General features: G+C 32.4%; 1 protein-coding gene across 1 annotated transcript; it reads left to right on the forward strand.

The window, feature by feature from the left end:
- The first annotated feature begins 12,516 nt into the window (after nucleotides 1–12,516).
- On the forward strand, nucleotides 12,517–19,706 carry LOC111890812 (long chain acyl-CoA synthetase 6, peroxisomal). Its single transcript, XM_023886895.3, has 23 exons — nucleotides 12,517–12,790; nucleotides 13,374–13,434; nucleotides 14,460–14,537; nucleotides 14,639–14,710; nucleotides 14,789–14,870; nucleotides 14,976–15,081; nucleotides 15,166–15,242; nucleotides 15,326–15,370; nucleotides 15,452–15,538; nucleotides 15,730–15,819; nucleotides 15,915–15,994; nucleotides 16,080–16,173; nucleotides 16,324–16,412; nucleotides 16,500–16,588; nucleotides 16,671–16,800; nucleotides 17,053–17,171; nucleotides 17,449–17,572; nucleotides 17,670–17,756; nucleotides 17,894–17,997; nucleotides 18,117–18,202; nucleotides 18,454–18,540; nucleotides 19,125–19,211; nucleotides 19,367–19,706. The coding sequence occupies exons 1-23, from the start codon at nucleotides 12,676–12,678 to the stop codon at nucleotides 19,463–19,465; spliced, it is 2,088 nt and encodes a 695-aa protein (XP_023742663.1). The 5' UTR covers nucleotides 12,517–12,675; the 3' UTR covers nucleotides 19,466–19,706.
- Nucleotides 19,707–20,538: the final 832 nt, after the last annotated feature.

The following is a 20,538-nucleotide window of genomic DNA, read 5'->3' on the forward strand; positions in this document are numbered from 1 at the left end:
TTAATCCAATACTCATAACTTATGAGCACTCATGAATGTTGCAGCAACCATTGCTATGACTAAACCCATTTAGCCATCTACAAACTTGATTCATGACAGTCTTGATTCATATCTACTTCCAACATATGAACGACTGTGGAGTGTTTAAATAACTTAGTCATTCGGAAAGAATAACCTAGCTATTTTGGAAGTCAAAACATGCAAAGTGAAACACAATAATAATCAAATCCAATATGGTCTCAGAACCCTTTTGAATATAAATAGAACCACCTTTTATTTATCACCATATTGATTACACATTATTTATTATATAATGTTTCAAACGATCAACTTAAGACTTGAATAAAAACAACAGTCGTCCCATGCTCCTAGCATGTACACTTTGTTTTCTAATCAATAGTTATACCATACTCCAAGTATGCACACTATGTTTGTCTATGATCCTTACATTGTGATGTAGATCAATTGAACATGATTCCATTGATACTCATTTCACAATCCCAAATCCTTATTGTAAATGTGAGAATCCCCGATTCCTATCATTTACCAAAAATCTGTTAGATTTTAAACTTTTATGCAATGTTCCTCTTGTAATGATTATGCACAAAGTCACCAAAACCTTGTCACCAGTCATTACAGAGTATTCCAAAGAAGGTCAACTTCTATGGAACGGAAGTCTCATATTCAAAGTACATTGCTTTGAACGTCCTTCTTGCATTAAGGTTTTCTAATCTTACATAGATTGAATAACTTCCACCTATGGAGACATTTCCATAGTCCCATTTTGACTATCACTTCCGAACAAGAGTTACTTCTTTTCAGAATATGTCAATATGGTCCTTTCCGACAACTTACATCACACTTCCAACTTTCCCTAAGCAACCAATCTTTGGTGAACCTCAGATTGTCCTCGACAATTGCTTAATCAATTTAGTCATATCCAGTTCTAGACTTTTCCCTTCTCAATGCCTTAAGTATTTGGAAAATTTAGAAAAGATGAATATTATAGCACATACAATCGATCCTATATCCGAAGCATATGGGACACGATTCATGATGTTTGACATAAAAACATGATACTAGACCAGTCTTTTGCTAAAATATTTTTTATTTGCCATGTTTTCAAAATTTAACTATGAAGAGGGATGCCGTAATCATAATCGAATTTTGAAAACGCAATATATATAGAATTTCTTCAAGTTGAACCATTCCAACATAAAATTCATATATATATTCTTGACTAAAGATGATTAAAATCTCAATCTAAGCTTTAGAATTGAAATGAAGTATAATTTCCTCTCCCTTAATTATAGCAAAACAACTTTTCAACCCCTGCAACTTCACGAATTGAAACTTTTGTTTTCTATAATTAACATTGCTAACTTGCAACACTAAATGTAATAATCATGCTCCCACTAACATGATGATTATTAGCATAACACTTATGCTCCCATTAGCTCTGACATATTTCCAGAAATTTGCTGGACTTCTGAAATTTAGATTCATACACCCTTTCTTAGATAGCTCACATGTGTGTCTAAACAATTTTCAGGACTATGAAAAGGGATGTCGTAATCATAGTCTCAATTGCTTAGGCATTTGCCATTTCTCACAAGTCCATGTTAGTGTGCCGGTTAACCACACGCGCTCCACTAACGACTTTTGAAAATGCAAATAACACAATTGATATCTACTTAAAATCTACTTAGTGAAAGCGTTTCCTCACCATCATTTTTATGAATCGGAGAGAAACCTTATGACACTTAGATTTTATAGTGTATGAGTTCCTATCCATGTGAATTTGTCAAAACCATAATCAAAAGATAAGGTTAGTGACAAATTCAGCCTTACATGGATTAAACTTGTTCAATCTTAGTTTCTTGTCACCTTGGTAGCACAAGGCCCACCAATGCTTCCAAGTTGAACTCTGATAACACACATGCAAATTCAACTTATTTGAAGTAGGTACAGAAACAAGAATTATGTCAACACGATAGGTTGCAAACCTTAAGTCGTGTGCTAGTGATAAATTACAGGTTTTACTCTTGATTAAATCTTGAAACTCTTTCAGGATCTTTAAGGCTCCCACTGTCCCCTTGACATATGAGTTTTCCCAGTCAAGAACCATTCCTTGACAAAACAAATATTCAAGGGATAGTGCGGATTCTTATCAAGACTAACACTTCACACAATTGGTCTTAGTTGGTCTTTGTCTCATCCAAGACATCACAACTTACCAATCTCAAATGTACAAGAGTAGAAAACATTTTACTCTTACATTTGACTAGTGTTAATAAATCTTCCTTTATGTCACTCAAGGTTACAATCTTGGAGTATGACTCTAAGAATTGTTTTGGAACGAAGTATGACTCATCTTCTTGATTTTAACCAATCCAAGAATTCATGACCTCTCTTCTTAGCCATAACAATGCACTAAGACATCCTTAGAGTATGAATTTGTGATATGGTTTCATAATCATTAAGATGATCATGAAATATGATACTAAAGTACTCTCCCATCCTTTCAGATTTGAGAAACTTTTATCTTTCTGCCTAATTTGATTCTTCTCATTTGTTTTGTCATACATTGTAACCTTTCCAATGTTATAGAATTATACTTAACCTTATAAGTATAATCATATTTACTAATCTTTAGTAAATCATGACAAATCAATCTTTGTGGTGGACCTTGACTAGCGCACACCCAGTGTACCTAATTCCTTAGTCCTTCAATTGACTCACATATACATGTGATCAAAGAATTAGTCTTAATTTTCAAAGATGAAAATTCTCATTCATCATACAATACAACTTGTATGATTCCAAGTTTCTGTCAAATTGAAACTTGGGTGATGAAAAACTTTCTTCATTTGGTAAATTCAGACACTGCCACAAATGAAAGAATCAAATCCACTTTCCAATATTGCTATTACTGGAAACATATAAGCAACAATTTTCCACAGATGCCATTGTAAGGATAATTTTTAAAATAAATAAAAATAAAACCCCTTTTTTTTCTTCTATTTTAAAACTTTACGGAAAAACTTATCCTTACAATCCACATGAAAACCTTGTTGTTATCTATTCATAAGCAATATATTATAACTCTTAAGCAACAGCTCAAAATTCTGATTGCCGAACCATGCGATCGAAACCCACCTTTGCAATCAGAATCAACATATACTTACTTTAAGCCTCCTATCTTTTCTTTGATTCTTAAAACATCAGCATGTGACCCATTCACATTATGTAATAAGAATCTCCAAATAGGAACTTAATAGAGTTAGACAGTGGACTTTACCCGAAGTAGAGTCAAACCTCTTGACTTGATCAACCTTATGACCTTTCAGGCGAATAGGGCAGCTTCACAACCAATGCCCCTTCCTTTGGCAACAAAACACATGGACCCTTTGGTAATGGCACATCAGACTATCTCAGACTAGCCTTTCTCTTTACCATTTGATCAACCGAGTTGACTATGGCCGATCCCTTTCCATTGGGAAGAGAAATCTTTTTCTAGATATCCAATGCTACCATTGTCAATGTCCATTTAAGACTTGGGAAGTTGTTCTTTTAATCAAATTTGCTTTACTGGTGTTCCAAATCATTGATGATTCCACAACACCAAGCAAATAGATAACATTATTAAGGGTCATGTCATAGTCTGCCTCATAGTAGTCCCAAAGAGACTCACTATGTTACTAAGAAAGTGATTGAACATCCAACCTTCACGAGACTTTGACACCCAACTCTCCCGGCTTGTCAATATGTGACTTTATCTCCAAGATGTGAGCACACATAGACTATGCTTGCCAATAGGGATTGAGTGACTTTAAACTTTTCAAGAACTTATGGGTGAGGGAGAATAATTGGAGGAGGTGGAGGAAGTGAAGCATGATGTTGAGGGACACCATCTTCAAGAGATTTGGGAAGATCATAGTTGTCTGAACCAGACATCTATAATGGGAGAAAATCAAGTTAGTTGATTCAAAATCCTTAATATAACACCCAATATGAAATATTAAGGCTAGGACCCAACACAATATTTTATAATTTGGAAGAGGGATGCCGTAATCCAAACTATAAAATATTTGAAGGTAGGCGAATGACGATTCACCAATTTCCACCATGAAAAACGAAATAATTTATTAGGTTTTAATTGGATTTGAAATTCCTAGATCTTTTGAGATTCATTGAACTTTTCAATGGCATGTTTCAATCTCGAGTGTGCCCTCTCAAATTTTGTGACTGGGATGCCGAGGATCACAAAACAAGGTGTGAATAACCATACCAATTCACTTGGTACCCTTAATATTATCACCTAATCAATGTGCCGGTTAACCACACACGCTCCATTGATCTATGACAAACATTAAGTCACCCTTCGTGATCCTTACTAGTCCAAGTTAGTGTGCCGGTTAACCACACACGCTCCACCAACGACTTGGTAAGGTACAAAGTGTGAATTCCATGGGCTAGCACCAAATTAACATTTTTCCTAAAGTAACTAAGATTGGGAATTAAATAAAAAATATTTAGTTACTTTATAATAATCATTATACTTTTAATGAGGATTTAAAGTCATTGTCCTACCCGTTCGGCTAACGACCCTCCACCGATCAAGCAAGCGGTGGGTGAGAGTGGACACCCATTAAGTCGCCATTTTATAGGCAACAACCTTATAACCACCTTATAGACCGGCTTCGTGAATGAGGCCTACTAACGGTAAAACGACTTGTTCTTATACATATATATAATAATTAACCATTAATCTTATAATAGTATAAGGGTAGAATTTTAACTTTTAAAACTTCTAGGGTATGAAATTAAAGTTTATTAAAGTGTGTGAAACTTTACAAATTCCAAAACTTGAGGGCAAGTTTTGAACAATTCATAACTTTTCATTTCATAACTTATGAATTAAAGGTTCATAAAAATGAAGACTCTTCATTTTCATGTAACTTATGTGTTTAAATGTGTGTTAAAGAAAAGTGACCTTTGGATATCCATAACTTGAGGACAAATTATGGACTCCATTAAAACACATAAATGATCAAGAATTAATCCTAAACAATTCAGCAAATAATTCCTATCATCTTCTAAATTCATAAGAACATGAACATGATCATCAAAATTTCAAGAATTATATGAACACATAAAATCATTGAATTTTGATATATGCTATTGTAAATGGATTAGAACAACCATTACACCAACTAAAACAAGTTTTAAAACACCAAAACAGTTTAGGGTAATGTTTCTAGTCCATTTCCAGCAGCAAAAGTCGAAATTCTGCATTCTGTTCATTCTACTCGCCGAGTGCCGAACCTACTCGCCGAGTAGGATGAATTTTGCCCTGAACTCGGCGAGTCCCCCCATGGACTCGGCGAGTCCATCAGCCAGACAGCAACAATTTCAACCTTTTTCACTATTTTGCATCAAGTATCAAACAAGCAAGCCTAGGCTCTGATACCACTGTTGGGTTTTGAGCAATCTAACACTTCCTAAGTGTGCATGCAACCCTAATAAACCTTGGATCTATGTTTGTCTAAATACATGCAAAATAATAATTTTTCCAAGGTTCATAACCTATCTAACATGGCATGGGGTACTTTTAAACATAAAAGAATTAGATGAGATTACATACCTTTTGATGATGAGTTCAATTCCTAAGGAGTTTGAGGGCCAAGCACCAATAGTGTGAATGCCTCAAATGGAATCACAAATCACCACAAACTCTTGGAAAACTTTAGAGAGAGTGTATACACACTTATAAAGTCGGCCACACACTAACACACATACTCTAGTAACACTAGTCACACTAGTGGCTATTTCATGCAACATAAGCATGCTTATATAGTGTGCATGATTAGGGTGAAACCCTAATAACCCATGACTTTTCCTTTCCCAATGATCCATGGGTTAAAAGCTCCATGGATCATCCATGGACTTCCATATAAGCCTAGCCCATTAATAAATGAGTGTTAGCCCACACCATATAAAACCTATAGCCCATAATCTAATTAGTCTTCCTTTTAATCTCTAAATTAATTCATAATTAATTTAAGACTAACACTAATTAAATAACTTCATATTAATATATTATAACTTATAATGTATTAATAAACATATGTGTATAACTCTCATAAAATTATCCATAAATAGTTTGGATGAAATGCAACCCAAATGGACCATGCCGGGTCGGGTCAAGTATATACCAAATAAGTTATGGACTTAGACACCTTATCCAACAGGTGGAACCTTAATTAATATCCCAATACCTTCAAGTTTGACCCAAGGTCAAACTAGTCAAAAAAAAGTCAACGGTCAACACATCAACTACCCCCACGACTCGACAAGCTCTTGGCCACATCGTGACTAACTAAGGATTAAACAGTCGATCGTTAGAGTACTATCACGTCGTAGCAAACCCTTGGACATGTCGTGGGATCTAACAGAATGCCAACTTCTTCATTAAGTTCTTATTCTTTATAGATCTAAGCCTAACACTTCAGATCTACTCTTTCACACCGACTTAATAGATATAGTTTCCAACTTTATTGATTAGAATTCCATACGAAGGCTAGATCTACAATCCTTAGTCCGTTAAGTCCTTAATGAGGATATAAATTGAGCATGAACACAAGATACACCAAAAATGGTTCTTTTTCTCATTCCACAGAAGCCTAATGTCATAGATAAGCCATCCCAAGCTCTAGAGTTCTTCAAACTCCAAGAGCATCCAAGGAAGGGACCAAAATCTTACAAAAAGGCCTCAAACTTGCACCAAAAAGAACAGAAGTTAAGATGAGAGATTTATGCCTCTAATCACCCATAAATCTTAAGTTGGTGGTGGATCCAAACTAGTTCCTTGATCCCTTGCACCAAGATGATCTTACTCTTTCTTCAGACTCCACTAAAGACTAACAACTAAGCTTCAAAGTTAAGGAAAAAGCCCTCAAAGCTTCAAAGAGGCTAGGGTTTTGTTTGGAAGGGATGGAGGCTAAAGTGGATTCCTTAAAACTTGAGTTTAGGGGCTTAAATATAGAGGAAGCCCTAAATGATCATGGGCTTGGGTTACAACTGATGCCACATCGTGGCCTTCCTTTCGCCACGACGTGACAGACATCCGAATGCGCGTTCATGTATTGATATGCCACGACGTGACATTTCATTTTCATGTTGTGGTATAAGGTATTTCCTAAAAACCTCACCTTTGATCCTTTCAAACCTTCAACATATCTATTCTGGAAAATGGGTGTTACAGATTATGGAAAAGAAATTTTTTGGTCAGAATAAAATCGATAGAATATATCGTCTAAGTCATGCACACACACCTACACTTGTATATGGATGAACAAAGATTATTTCAAAATTTCGATATCAGCACATCAAAGTTAATTTTTGTGTAAAATACACGATTCATCTCTAGTATAAGTGCCAAATTGAGCACTCAATCCCTATTTTTATAATTTAATTCAGACTGTCCTTTATAACATTAATACACGCTACGTCCCTGGTACACACGAAATGACTATTTTGCTCTTTATCATTTCTTTTCTAATTTTTTAATATTTGTTTATCATTTAGAAATTAAAAAAATGAATTATATGATTTATAATTTGGTGGGTCCCATCACCTCTTACATTCCCCTCCTACCTTCCCTCATCCCCTTCTCTACCATACACATGTTATAGCACCACCACCCACTTTTTCTGACACCACCACCACCACTACTCTTACTCCCGACAACTAAATCACATCCACCGAAGACTATTCCCTCACCCCATTATGAACATGCCATACCCACCACACTAAAATTGATTTCTAATAAAATCCAAAGTTCGCAACCATCTGATAGGTTATATGAAGGGAAACCATTCATTTGGAGCCCTGAAATCATTCGTATGAAAAAATAAAATAGGTGATAACCAAGATTTAAAATTCAATTTTCAGAAAAAAAAGAGCAAGAGAGATGATTTCAGAAAACCGATATACCACCACCACCACACCGACAACAAACCTTCAAGGATTTTTTGCATCATGAATCTTGTTTTTCCGACGATTGGGTTTTTTGCATCTAGGATTTTAGGTTTATAGTAGTAGGTGGTTGTGAAGGTTTCAGCGTCTCCGATGGAAGTAAAGGAGGTCGGAGGCAGTCTCTGTTCGTTTTTTATAAAGGTCAATGATGGTAGGTGGCGACCATTACCAGAAAACACCTACATTGCGACGAAAGGGTAGTAGATCTACACTCCGACGAGAGGGTAACAGAGATATACAAAACACAGTCTCCCTCTCATCCTCTCTTCTTTCTTCTCTATTTGACTATCGCCACCTGTACGGGCCGACATCACTTCACCATCTAGGGTTCATAAATCTCTACTCTAGGAGTAGTCGATGACCAGAATTGGCAAGAGGTGATCGGTGGCCGGGGTGGATTAAGGTGTTTGCTCACCGGAGGGCAGAGTTGGCTAGAGCCAATTATAAGGGTGAAAGAATCCTCTGACAACTAAGGGAAAATAATGAGGATAAAGAGGTGGGGGTCCATTGCTTTTAATAAACAAATAAATATGTAATTGATTATATATAGCTAACAAATAAAAATAAACAAAAATGAAATAGATATGGGCAAAATTATCTTTTTATCTTTGGCTAATGATATTAAGAAGTAGTTTGCAATAGAGTCGACAAAAATTGATTTAACCCGTCAATCCAACCCGAACCCAACCTAAAATTAACGAGTTGGGTTGAGATTTTCAACCCGTTTAAATTAAACGAGTCAATCCACCTAACTCATTTAAATAAATAGGTTGGGTTGAGTAAAAATTATCAACCCACCAACCCATTTAACTTTAATATATACTTAATTAAATAATTATTTAATTATTATCATGTATTAATCAAAGTATTAGTATATTAATTATAATGTTGTATTATTATTTATGTTTTAAAAAAAATACAATCTTAATTCCTATCATTTTTTTAGCGTCGTCAATACTAGTTACTTTCCAAAATCATTTTGAAATTGAACATTTTTAATGTATTTGAACAATTTATTTGTATTTGTAAATTGAATTGTGTTTTTTGTCATACTTTGAAAATTTATTTACATTAGGAACTAATTTAAGTGGTGTAATGTTTAGTTAATTTATTTACTTTTTGATTTTAAATGGGTTAACCAAAGTTTAACTCATTTATTTAATACCTTGGGTCGGGAACTACATAACAAGTCAACCCGATTACAACCCATTTATCTAAAAGTTTGGGTTGACTTGAAAATATTAACTCATTTAAATAAATATATTGTGTTGGATTCAATACATTTAATAAATAAGTTGAACTGAACCCAACTCAAATCGACCGATTGCAGCTCTAGTTTGCAAGTTATAAACAAACGAAAGACCCTTCAAATTAATTTTTGAAAATAAAACTTAAACGTGTCCTTTTTGACATTCGGAAGATTCGTGTAATCTATAACTCTTAAGATAAAGTCATTACGTATCATAATTTTGCCTATCATAATAGCTCATATATACTGGATACTACAATAGTAACATATTCTCCTATTATATTATAATAGCCCAAAAAAACAAACACAAGTTAGTTCCACTTTTTTAAATTATATGTGTCGATAAAAAGACAAACAAAAAGCTAATTCTACTTTTCTGTTCTTTTCTTTTTTCTATCAAGGAAAACAAGATATTATGGTCACGTAGTCAAATAATACATGCTAAGTAAATAGTCACATCACATGTTATAATAGTCTATATATATTGAAAGAAACTCTAGGAGTAATATATATCACGGTCGGCTGTAAAAAAAGGTTTGATGTTTTTTAGTCGGTGGACTGTGATTAAAAGATTAATCGAGTAGACGGTGATTAATTGAGGATCATAAATTGTTAATTCGTTGAATTTTAAAAAAATTAAATATGACTAATATTACAGCAATAATTATTCCTCAAATAGTTTATGTTAAGATAAAACTTATTCAAAGTGTCGAAATTTCATCGTTTGCTACTGCTTCACTCATATTGGAGACAATAATTAATTGTTAGGTACATTCTAGTCGGTTGGGTAACGCTTAGAGATTAATCGAGACTAGTCGGGATTTTTACAATACTGATATATATATATATATATATATATATATATATATATATATATATATATATATATATATATCTTATTTTAAGAGGTGTAAATTATAAATTTTTTTGTACAAACGAATTATGCATAAATAAATCATTAATACTTGCCAAAAGTTTGAAAACTTGAATTAAGAAAAATTATTAAAATTTTAATTTAGAGCAAAATGACAATTTTAAAATAGTAAATTCATGTATATAAATTATTTTACATTGCTTAAACTAGACATGGATATTAATCAATTTACATAAAATGTATAAACAAATAATATAAATATAAGGTCTAAAAGAATATTTTATTTAAAAGTGGTAATTTTTTTTACATTATAGCTAATAATAAAATTTAATAATTATTTTTTCGTAAGAAAACTCTTCGCCAAAAGAACTATTTATTGTAACCCTTATATATATATATATATATATATATATATATATATATATATATATATATATATATATATATATATATATATATATATAGGTTCAAATGTTTTCATTATCTATTGTGTGCATGTATGATTGATTTTGGACCAGTAATTTTAGTTATTTTAAGAAAGTAATTTATGCATATTAAATGCTGAAGATGTAATTAATATCCATTATATCTTTAACATGTAATATGCATTAATTATTTTCTTAAAATAAGTAAAATGATTGGTCCAGAATTAATCATACATGCACACAATAGATAGTGAAAACAAAATAACCTAACTATATATATATATATATATATATATATATATATATATATATATATATATATATATATATATATATATAAGTTCAATTGAGAAAAAAAATGTTTAGATCGGAAGAATCAATCTCGGCCACTCATTTATATTTTGCCGCAAGCCCTCTGCCGTACTGACACGACGAGGAGAGGTGATATTCATATGTTAATATAAATTTACGTATATTCATATATGAATTCACCACTATCCATCTCCTCCACCACCCCCCCCCCCTCCCTGCCAACACCACCTCCGCCACCACTATTACCACTGCCACTGCTACCCCTACCCCTACTACCACATTTGCTACCATTGCCACCACCTCCGCCACTGCAATCACCGTCACTGCCACCATCACTACTACCGCCAGCAACTGTCTTATTCATATATGAGTAATCACCTACGATCATTAAAGCATATATATTTTGTTAGGTGATATCAAGTCCGGAGTATATTTAGAAAGTTTCATTTAATTTTCTTCTTTTTTGGATACAAATATTTTGGTATAAACTTAAATTATTTAATTGATCATTGACAAGGACCTTACAAATTTACTAGTGTTTTTGAATTAATTGCTTAAAACATCAATGTCTTTAAAGTAAAGAAAACATGAACCGAAAGTTTGTCCATATATATGTTAGTTTAGGCTTTTAATTTAATTTTCAAATTTTGATACTTGTTTTGTTTGGTTATTTGTGTTTTGGATGCTAATTAAGACATCAAAATAATTATCTATCTTTGCTTTGGTAGATGATGCACATCATGTGTTTGTGAAAAATGAAAACCTGACCATTCAGATTTTCAGTGTAACCGATGAAATGAGCAATTATAAATTTATGATTATTAGATCGATTGTTTCTTATGTGTTTATACGGTTTCTGTAAAAATGGTTGGAGAATGTAACATAAGAAGATGGTCAACAATGCTTTGTCGAGATCAAGGACAAAGGATGGAAGGGGTGAGTGTAATATCTGGACAAAGTGTTAATTTTTTTGTTTATTAATACTTATTTTTATGCAATTAAATGATATAAACTATAGAAAAAGAATATACAAAAAAGACAAATGGTCATTTCAGCATCACTCATAACTCATAAGAATAAACAAACACATGTTAATGTTAGTTTTAGGAACCAAATCAACATTAAAATCTTAAAAAAAAATAAAAACAAATTTTGCAAGTTGATAATTTTCTGACCAAATCCAAAAAAATTGCAAAGCACAGGACCCTTTCTGCAGTTTTCTCTGAATATAATAAAAGTCAATTACACACCGGTAGGCAAAACTGAGGTCTTATTGGTAGTTGGAAGATTCTTTTATCTCAAAACCTTACTCACCCCAGTTTACATGACTAATCTAAACAAATATTATCTATTGTATTTTCAAGAAAAATATGCTTTCTTTTTAATTAACCTAAAATAGCAATAATATTCACAACGTTAATATTTTCTTCATTAAATTTGATTTTTATCTTGTATTTTGTCTAAAATAACTAGAACTAATAATAATAATAATAATATTATTATTATTATTATTATTATTATTATTATGTGCCGGCACATATGTGTTGAACGTTATGTCATTCAAACGTAGGGTAATCTGAAGTTGAATACAGAAACGAGCATCTAACCGTCCAATATAACATTCCATATATGTATGAAGTTCATCAACTTTCCAAACTTCACCTACATTATCTCCCTCTCAATATTTTATATATGAATACACATTGAGTAACAAAAGTTTGAATCTGCGAGACTAGAAGATAATCTCCCATTTTCATCGTTCCCGAGAAAATTCAATGGAATCTAAAGCCAGCCGCCGGCTTCAAACTATTCAAGACCACATCACCTCTGCCGCCGGCGATCCTTTGTCAACGGTGCAACAAAACCAAACAGCCGGGGAGTTTTTCACTAGTAACTCTCTCTCTCTCTCTCTCTCTCTCTCTCTCTCTCTCTCACACACACACACATACACACACACACTGAAACGCATATCCATAAGGGAACTATTGTGATTTATGTGGTTAGTTTGGATTTCTAATTCAACAGTGTTTGTGGTATGAGTGGGAAACTACTTTAGATTCTGGCATATTTTAGAATCAGCTAAACGCCTAAAAGTTCTATATGGCATATCAAATTTTGGAATCCATGAGAGTATGCATCTATGTAGTCCGCTTTCTAAAAACTCTGAACGAAATTAGTTTAATAGGAGAAGATTGTGATTTGTGAAATAATAAATGAGGAGTTGATACGTTTCACACTTGGGTTAATTTTGGGGATTATGGTTTGAAGGACACTCACGAAGGTTAGGATTTGATATTAGTTTGTTCAATCATCAAAAGTTCAAGATAAGTCATCTAATAGATGTGCATTTTTATGCTCCCTGTTTTTTTTTATCAACTCTCGTTTTCATATTCATATATACATTCTTAATGTAAACCCTCTTGTTTTGCTCTACATTTCATCACCATAGTTACTGATTTTGTTGCTGTGGCAGAACAAGGGTACAGTGTTGTTCTTCCAGAGAAATTGAAGACAGGAAAGTGGAATGTTTACAGGTAATTCTCACATTGGTTCATCATCAAACATTACATTGCTTGAAACCTGCTATGAACGGACTTGTAAGAACAGATTCAACAATAGAAAAGCAACCAAATGATTGTAAGAAAGAAAAATAATTTTTGCTGATTCGAGAAAAAAATCCAGATTTTAGATAAAAAGATAGATGACGATACCCACATGCTCTGTACCCTCTTATAAGCACTGTTGCAACAAATTAAATATAGTAAATACCCTAAATACCCCTACACATAAGATGCTCTCTGATGATTTCCCATATTACCCCTATCTCAATTACTTGGCTAATATTGAAAGCATAGCAATACCCACCAAATTCTCCCAGGCGACTTCTCAATTGCTTTCCAATTAGAAATGTCTTCTCAATTGCTTGGTCAGCTTTCATCACATGTTGCATGTTTTGCTGAACACAGAGTTTATTCACTTCAGTTTCCGATTGCTTTGGCTGCAGTGTTTTAGATGTTGACCTTGCCAGGTCAGCAGCATACTGTACCTGGGAAGACTTCTGTTTAAAAAGTTTTTTCAACTTTTTTTTTTCTCCACGAGGTTCATTAGATGACTTATCTTGAACTTTTGGCTTCTTCACATCCTTAACAGAGGACACCTTGAAATTATCAAGATATGTAGGCTTTGAATCTTTAAGGAGATGAATTTCCAAACTGAACATTGTACCCTTTTTGACGATCTTTATCCTCCATCAATTGATGGAGCAAATATACTGAAGTTTCAGATTCATTGAGCGACTCTCACTTTGTTTCATTATAATTTTATCACCATTTTCTAACAGCGGCTTATCAATAAAAGATACCTGGTAGCATCTATACAGGTTTTTGCTCAAGGGATGTTCCATCATCCATGACAAGCATAACCATCAAAGAATTAGAACAGGCTCCAATTTTCCCTAAATACCCCTCCACATAAGCTGCTCTTTATTTTGATGATGTCCCATATTACCCCTATCTCAATTACTTCACTAATATTGGAAGTATTTTTCTTTTGGTGACAGATCTGCCGCCTCTCCTTTAAAGTTGGTCAGTAGATTTCCTAATCATCCTGACATTGCTACCTTACATGATAATTTTGTGTAAGCATCTAAGTTCACTATATTATACTTTCTTCACTGAAATTGTATATATTATGCAAATCTTGGGAAAAGAAAACATCAATACTTTGCTTCCACTATAGGCATGCATCTGAAACCTTCCGGGATTACAAGTATTTGGGTACACGGATTCGTGAAGATGGAACTATTGGAGAGTATGTTAACTAGTATATTATTTTTTTAAGGCAGATTGGGTACAAATACTTTATAATTTATCTCCATTTTCTTTAAAGATACAAATGGACAACTTATGGGGAAGCAGCCACAGCTAGGTCAGCTATTGGTTCTGGGTTAGTAGCCCATGGAATAACCAAGGCATGTCACTTGTATTATACTAATTTCTCCTTGTTGGTTTTTGTACTTTTTTTTTTTTTTTTTAATATTATGTCTTATAAGTTCAATTGTATAATATTGCAACAGGGATCCTGTATTGGACTATACTTTATCAACAGACCAGAGTGGATAATTGTTGATCATGCTTGCTCTTCATATTCATACATATCTGTCCCTTTATATGATACCCTTGGTTTGTACATAATTATTTTGTCAAACTTTTAAATCACTTTTCTTTATTTTATGATGCAAATGTATAAAATTCCAAATCTTGTAGGCCCGGATGCTGTGAAGTATATTGTCAATCACTCTTCTGCAGAAGCCATATTTTGTGTGCCACAGACAATGCATATTGTAAGTTTCGCCCATTTTTTTCACATTGATACTTTTAAATGGTTAATATTTGTGAGTAGTTGCTAATCACTTTGACATTTCAGTTGCTGAGCTTTTTGTCAGAGATGCCTTCTGTGCGTTTGATAGTGGTATGATGGTTAATCATTTGTTTCATTTCTTATCAATTTCACTCATAAGATTCTTTACTGAATATTGACTTGTAATTTTAGGTGGTTGGAGGACTAGATGAGCTATTGCCATCTCTTCCATCAGCAACAGGGGTTAAGGTTGTGTCATTTTCAAAGCTTATTGCTCAGGTAACTTCAAATCCTTTTGTTGAATCATAATTTACTGTTTGACTTTGCTGAACTTTTCACTATCTTGTTATCATAGTAACACACTTAAACATCTCCGATTATAACATGAGTTTCTATGATTTGAGTTAATCTTTTATGATTTCTGCCATTTGATTACTGATTTATGTGGCATATGAATTGGTGCTTTTTAGGGAAGTAATGATCGACACCCTTTTCGTCCACCAAAACCAGATGATGTGGCTACAATATGTTATACAAGTGGTACAACTGGGACACCAAAGGTTTTTTTTTATTTTTTTATTTCTTATTTAAGCTTTTTCTTTTTAATTCTACCAAAGTTGAATCTTTTCTTATCATAAGTATTAACTGTCTTAAGGGTGCTGTACTTTCCCATGGAAACCTGATTGCAAATGTTGCTGGTGGAAGTTTTGAAATTATGTTCTATCCATCAGATGTGTAAGTGTTAACTGTCTTAAATAGGTTAAAATGGCAATTGTTTCACCATTATTTTGTTGTAATGAACTCCATGTTTAAATTTCAGATATATATCTTATCTTCCTTTGGCACATATATATGAAAGGTGCAACCAGATCTTGTTGGCATACTATGGTGGCTCAGTTGGATTTTATCAAGGAGTAAGAAACTCAAATTTTTTGTTTTTTCCAATTTAAGTTCATGATAATGATTTCTTTATTGTACTTAATCACATCATGACAAAACTGCTGTTTCTTTTTGACTTAATGGGGTGGGGGTCAAAACTTTACACTTTATTTTCATTAATGTAGGACAATTTAAAATTATTGGATGACATGGCGGAATTGAAACCTACCATCTTCTGCAGTGTTCCACGATTATATAACAGAGTATATGATGGGTATAATAAAGTTTTGTACTTTTTTCAATCAATATGGCTTATTGATACTCAATTATTGATACTCAATTAGCTGAGTGGTTATTGCAGTGTTATGAATGCAGTTAAGTCATCTGGTGGACTTAAAGAAAGACTGTTTAATGCTGCATTTAATGCAAAAAGGCAAGCATTACTTAAAGGTAACAATTAACAAACCTTTTTTTAGCACCTTTAAGGTTAAAATACTTTAAATAATATAATCTGTCTACTATTATCTTTCAGGAAAGAATGCATCTCCTATGTGGGACAGATTAGTATTTAACAAAATAAAAAACAAACTTGGTGGACGTGTTCGTTTTATGGTTTCAGGTGCTTCACCTTTGTCTCCTGATGTCATGGATTTTCTTAAAGTGTAAGTTATCATGACATTATACTTTAAAAAAAAATACCATTTATAGCATTATACTTTCATTTTTTTTCTTTGCTTATTAAAAAAATCTACCTAATCAAGAAGTGAAATTGCTTTGTGTTTGTAAGGCAATGCTAAAACAGGATAGATTTTTGAAAGTACAATTTCATAATAAGATGAAATGAATACAATAAGCAATCAGTGAAAGTAGATTTGTATTTCTTGTATTTAAACCTTATATTTTATATTTTTCAGGTGCTTTGGTTGTTCAGTAATGGAGGGTTATGGAATGACTGAGAGTTCTTGTGTTATAACTTGTATGAATGAGCATGATGTCCTCTCTGGTCATGTAGGAGCTCCTAATGCTGCATGTGGTTAGTTTTATATAATTTCTTCATTACAACATCTTACTTCCATTTTTTTTTACAACTTTTTCTTATTAAGCCATTGCATCATGTAAATTCTATGTGGTTATAGAATTAATTGTAGTTTGAATCTTTTATATTAGGACATTGACATTCTATCCATAGCAATGAAAATTGCTTTGATTGGGTAGATTTTTCAAAGTACAATATTAATGGAAGTAGATTGCTATTTCTTGCATTTAAATTTTAAACCAATATTAATGTATAATATTCATGTGTGTTTCAGAAGTAAAGCTTGTGGATGTTCCTGAGATGAACTATACATCTGATGATCAACCATACCCTCGAGGTGAAATTTGTGTGAGGGGCCCAATTGTCTTCCAAGGTTACTACAAAGATGAAGTGCAAACGTATGTATAAATATAATAATCACTACTCTCTTCTCTTCTGCAATTTTATATCCATTAGACAATATTTTATGATTAACATTTATAAGATTTATTTCAGGAGAGAAGTAGTAGATGAAGAAGGATGGCTTCATACTGGAGACATAGGGTTGTGGGCACCTGGAGGCAGATTAAAGATTATTGATAGGTAATTAAGTTAATCATTTTTAAGTTAATTACAATCGCCTTGTTTTCTTGAAAGATATAATGGTGAAGTAAATTGGAATTAGATATTTTATGCTCTGTTGTATCTTAAAAAATAAAAATGTTTTAATCTTGTGTCAGGAAAAAGAACATTTTTAAATTGGCACAGGGAGAGTACATAGCTCCTGAGAAAATTGAGAATGTGTATGTTAAGAGCAAATTTGTTGCACAATGCTTTGTTTATGGTAAGTAAACAGACTCCTTTCTTGCCTTATTGATTTTTTCAATTGATAGTGGTACTATATATTTTGGTTATTTGTTTATTATATATAAATTATAAATTATAAATATTGGTTTGAAACAGGTGACAGCTTCAACTCATCTTTAGTTGCTATTGTCTGTGTGGACCCTGATATGCTGAAAGCATTTGCTGCTAAAGATGGAATAAAGGTGAAATATAGTTATTTGGTCATTTATAAATCATTTATCTCTACACAATTCATATATGAATTCACAATAAATAATTAATTTTCCTTCATTCGTTGTTGTATATATTTCGAAAGTAGTCTTTTTCTAATATATGTTAAAAGGTTTTATCAATATTACAAGGATACAATTTCAGGTTTAAATTTATTTAAAAATAGTGTTTTTTTTTTTAATGGAAAGATATATTAACAATTAATCTACAACGTGTGATGTAGTTTGAAAGTTTAGAACAACTGTGCAATGACCCAAGGGCAAGGACTGCTGTTCTGGCTGACATGGATGCCATTGGGAAAGAAGCTCAGGTAACCTTTAGAAATTAGACACCACTTAACATAGTTCTACTGCTTTTTTGCTTGTATTTAACTGGACAAAAAGTGCAATTTTTTTTATCCCAGATCATTAATTTAAATTTTGTACTTTTATCAAAATAAGGTATTTGTTATATACTAGGTGTGAGACCCATGTATCACATGGGTTTATTTAAAAAAAATTAATATAAAATTCAAAATATTTAAGAAGTTTGAATTTATAAGAAAAGTGAGAATTGAATTATAAAAATTAAAGTATTTTTTTTGTCTTTTAAATTTAAAAAAGTAATTTAGATAAATAAATAAATGAAATTAATGAAACTTTAAATTAGTAATTTTGAAATTAAAAGGAAAGTCCATTAATGAAATTGATATGCATTTATTATTAGATTTAAATAATATTTGACATTTAATAAAATAGAAAAACCATAAAATGACAAGTGGAATAAAAATTAATTTAAAATTACCATAAAATTACATGTGGCAAATTGAATGAGAATATGACAAGTGGCAAAAAAACCTTCATTTATCAGAGTAGATGTATGCCTAATTTGGTAACGAATGCCATTGTGATGCAGTTGAGAGGTTTCGAGTTTGCAAGATCTATCACATTGATAACCGAACCATTCACCATGGAGAATGGTTTGCTCACTCCAACTTTTAAGGTAAGTACCAACTCCATAAATAAAATTAAAAAAAAAATATAAACTTATGGAGGCCTACTCTTCACCAAGTTTAACAAGTTTTTTTTTTTTTTTTTTCATTAAGTGTTGTATGGATAAATGTTTGTTTAAAAAACATGTCCATTTTTATGGTGTAGGTGAAGAGACCGCAAGCGAAGGCATACTTTGCAAAAGCAATCGAAAATATGTATGAAGAGGTTTCGGCATCTGAATCTTCGAGTAGAAAACTTCTGTGAAATGGGAAGATGTTTTGTTTGTTGTAAGTGTTGTCGTTTGATTTATTGTTCCTTTTTGCACTCATTAAAAAAAAAAGGAAAAACAAGAAAACTTCTATTTTATATAGCATTTTGCGATAGATTTGTGTATAGGAAATATGAAATCTATAGTTGATTACTTAACCAACAAAAAAGTTGTTTAAAAAAAGTTGTTTATACTTTATAGTAGCTCCTTAATCTATAAACCAACCTTGGGCTGTCATTTCCTATGTAAGTTACTATGAATGGCAGTTATATTAAGGGTAGTTTTGAGAAGCTGAAAAAGACTAGAGCGGACAGTAAACTCAACAGACATTTGGTATGCGTTGGTCAACGCCTTCTATCCATGTGTTAGGCTGGAGGGAGTGGCCTCATGAAACCGCAGTGACACATAGACGCCACCTCACCGATTACCACAAAAGTGTGGTTTCATACCACACCCAAGGAGTGGTGCCACACTTGGGTATTTTTTTTAATATTTTTTTAATAAATAAAAGAGACAAATCAAAGGGAGGGAAGAAAAATGAACCAATCACATTGCTATTGTTTGAAGGAGTGCTCTCTTGGAAGGGTGCGATGCACTCTCTACCGCACCCAGGAGGTGGTGTTTGTGCTTATGTGGCAAGGGGAGTGCGGTCGAGGCCACATCCACTCCCTCTAGTCTTATGTAGTTGGGTGATATTATTTCTTTCTCCCTTTAAATTTATAAATTTTGTAAAAACTTTAATTTTCTTTTATTAAAAAAATATAAAAACATCAAAAAAAAACCACTACAAAACAAGCTCAATGACAATATTTTTAGTAAAAATTAAACTTTGAGTTTTAGATCATGACATATTATAAACCAAATTTGTTACGATCTAAACTTTTATAATACCAAAAAAAATTATGAATCGAATCCTATGTGTAAAACTTAAGTTCATGCTCAAAATAATATCAATGAAAGTGTTATCATTCAAAATTTATGATTTAAATTTTTAAAATGATATAATTCAAAATAAAATGATTCAAAAAATAGTATGATCCAAAATATTATATGATCCAAACTTTTATGA

The sequence above is a fragment of the Lactuca sativa genome, chromosome 5, assembly GCF_002870075.4.
Source record: "Lactuca sativa cultivar Salinas chromosome 5, Lsat_Salinas_v11, whole genome shotgun sequence".
NCBI lineage: Eukaryota > Viridiplantae > Streptophyta > Magnoliopsida > Asterales > Asteraceae > Lactuca > Lactuca sativa.

Excerpts from the sequence above, each read along its gene's own strand:
- LOC111890812 (XM_023886895.3), top strand. The coding sequence starts at position 12,676 with ATGGAATCTAAAGCCAGCCGCCGGCTTCAAACTATTCAAGACCACATC. Across the intron at positions 13,435-14,459 it reads GGAAAGTGGAATGTTTACAG|ATCTGCCGCCTCTCCTTTAA; the intron begins GTAATTCTCACA and ends TTTTGGTGACAG. Across the intron at positions 14,538-14,638 it reads ACCTTACATGATAATTTTGT|GCATGCATCTGAAACCTTCC; the intron begins GTAAGCATCTAA and ends CTTCCACTATAG.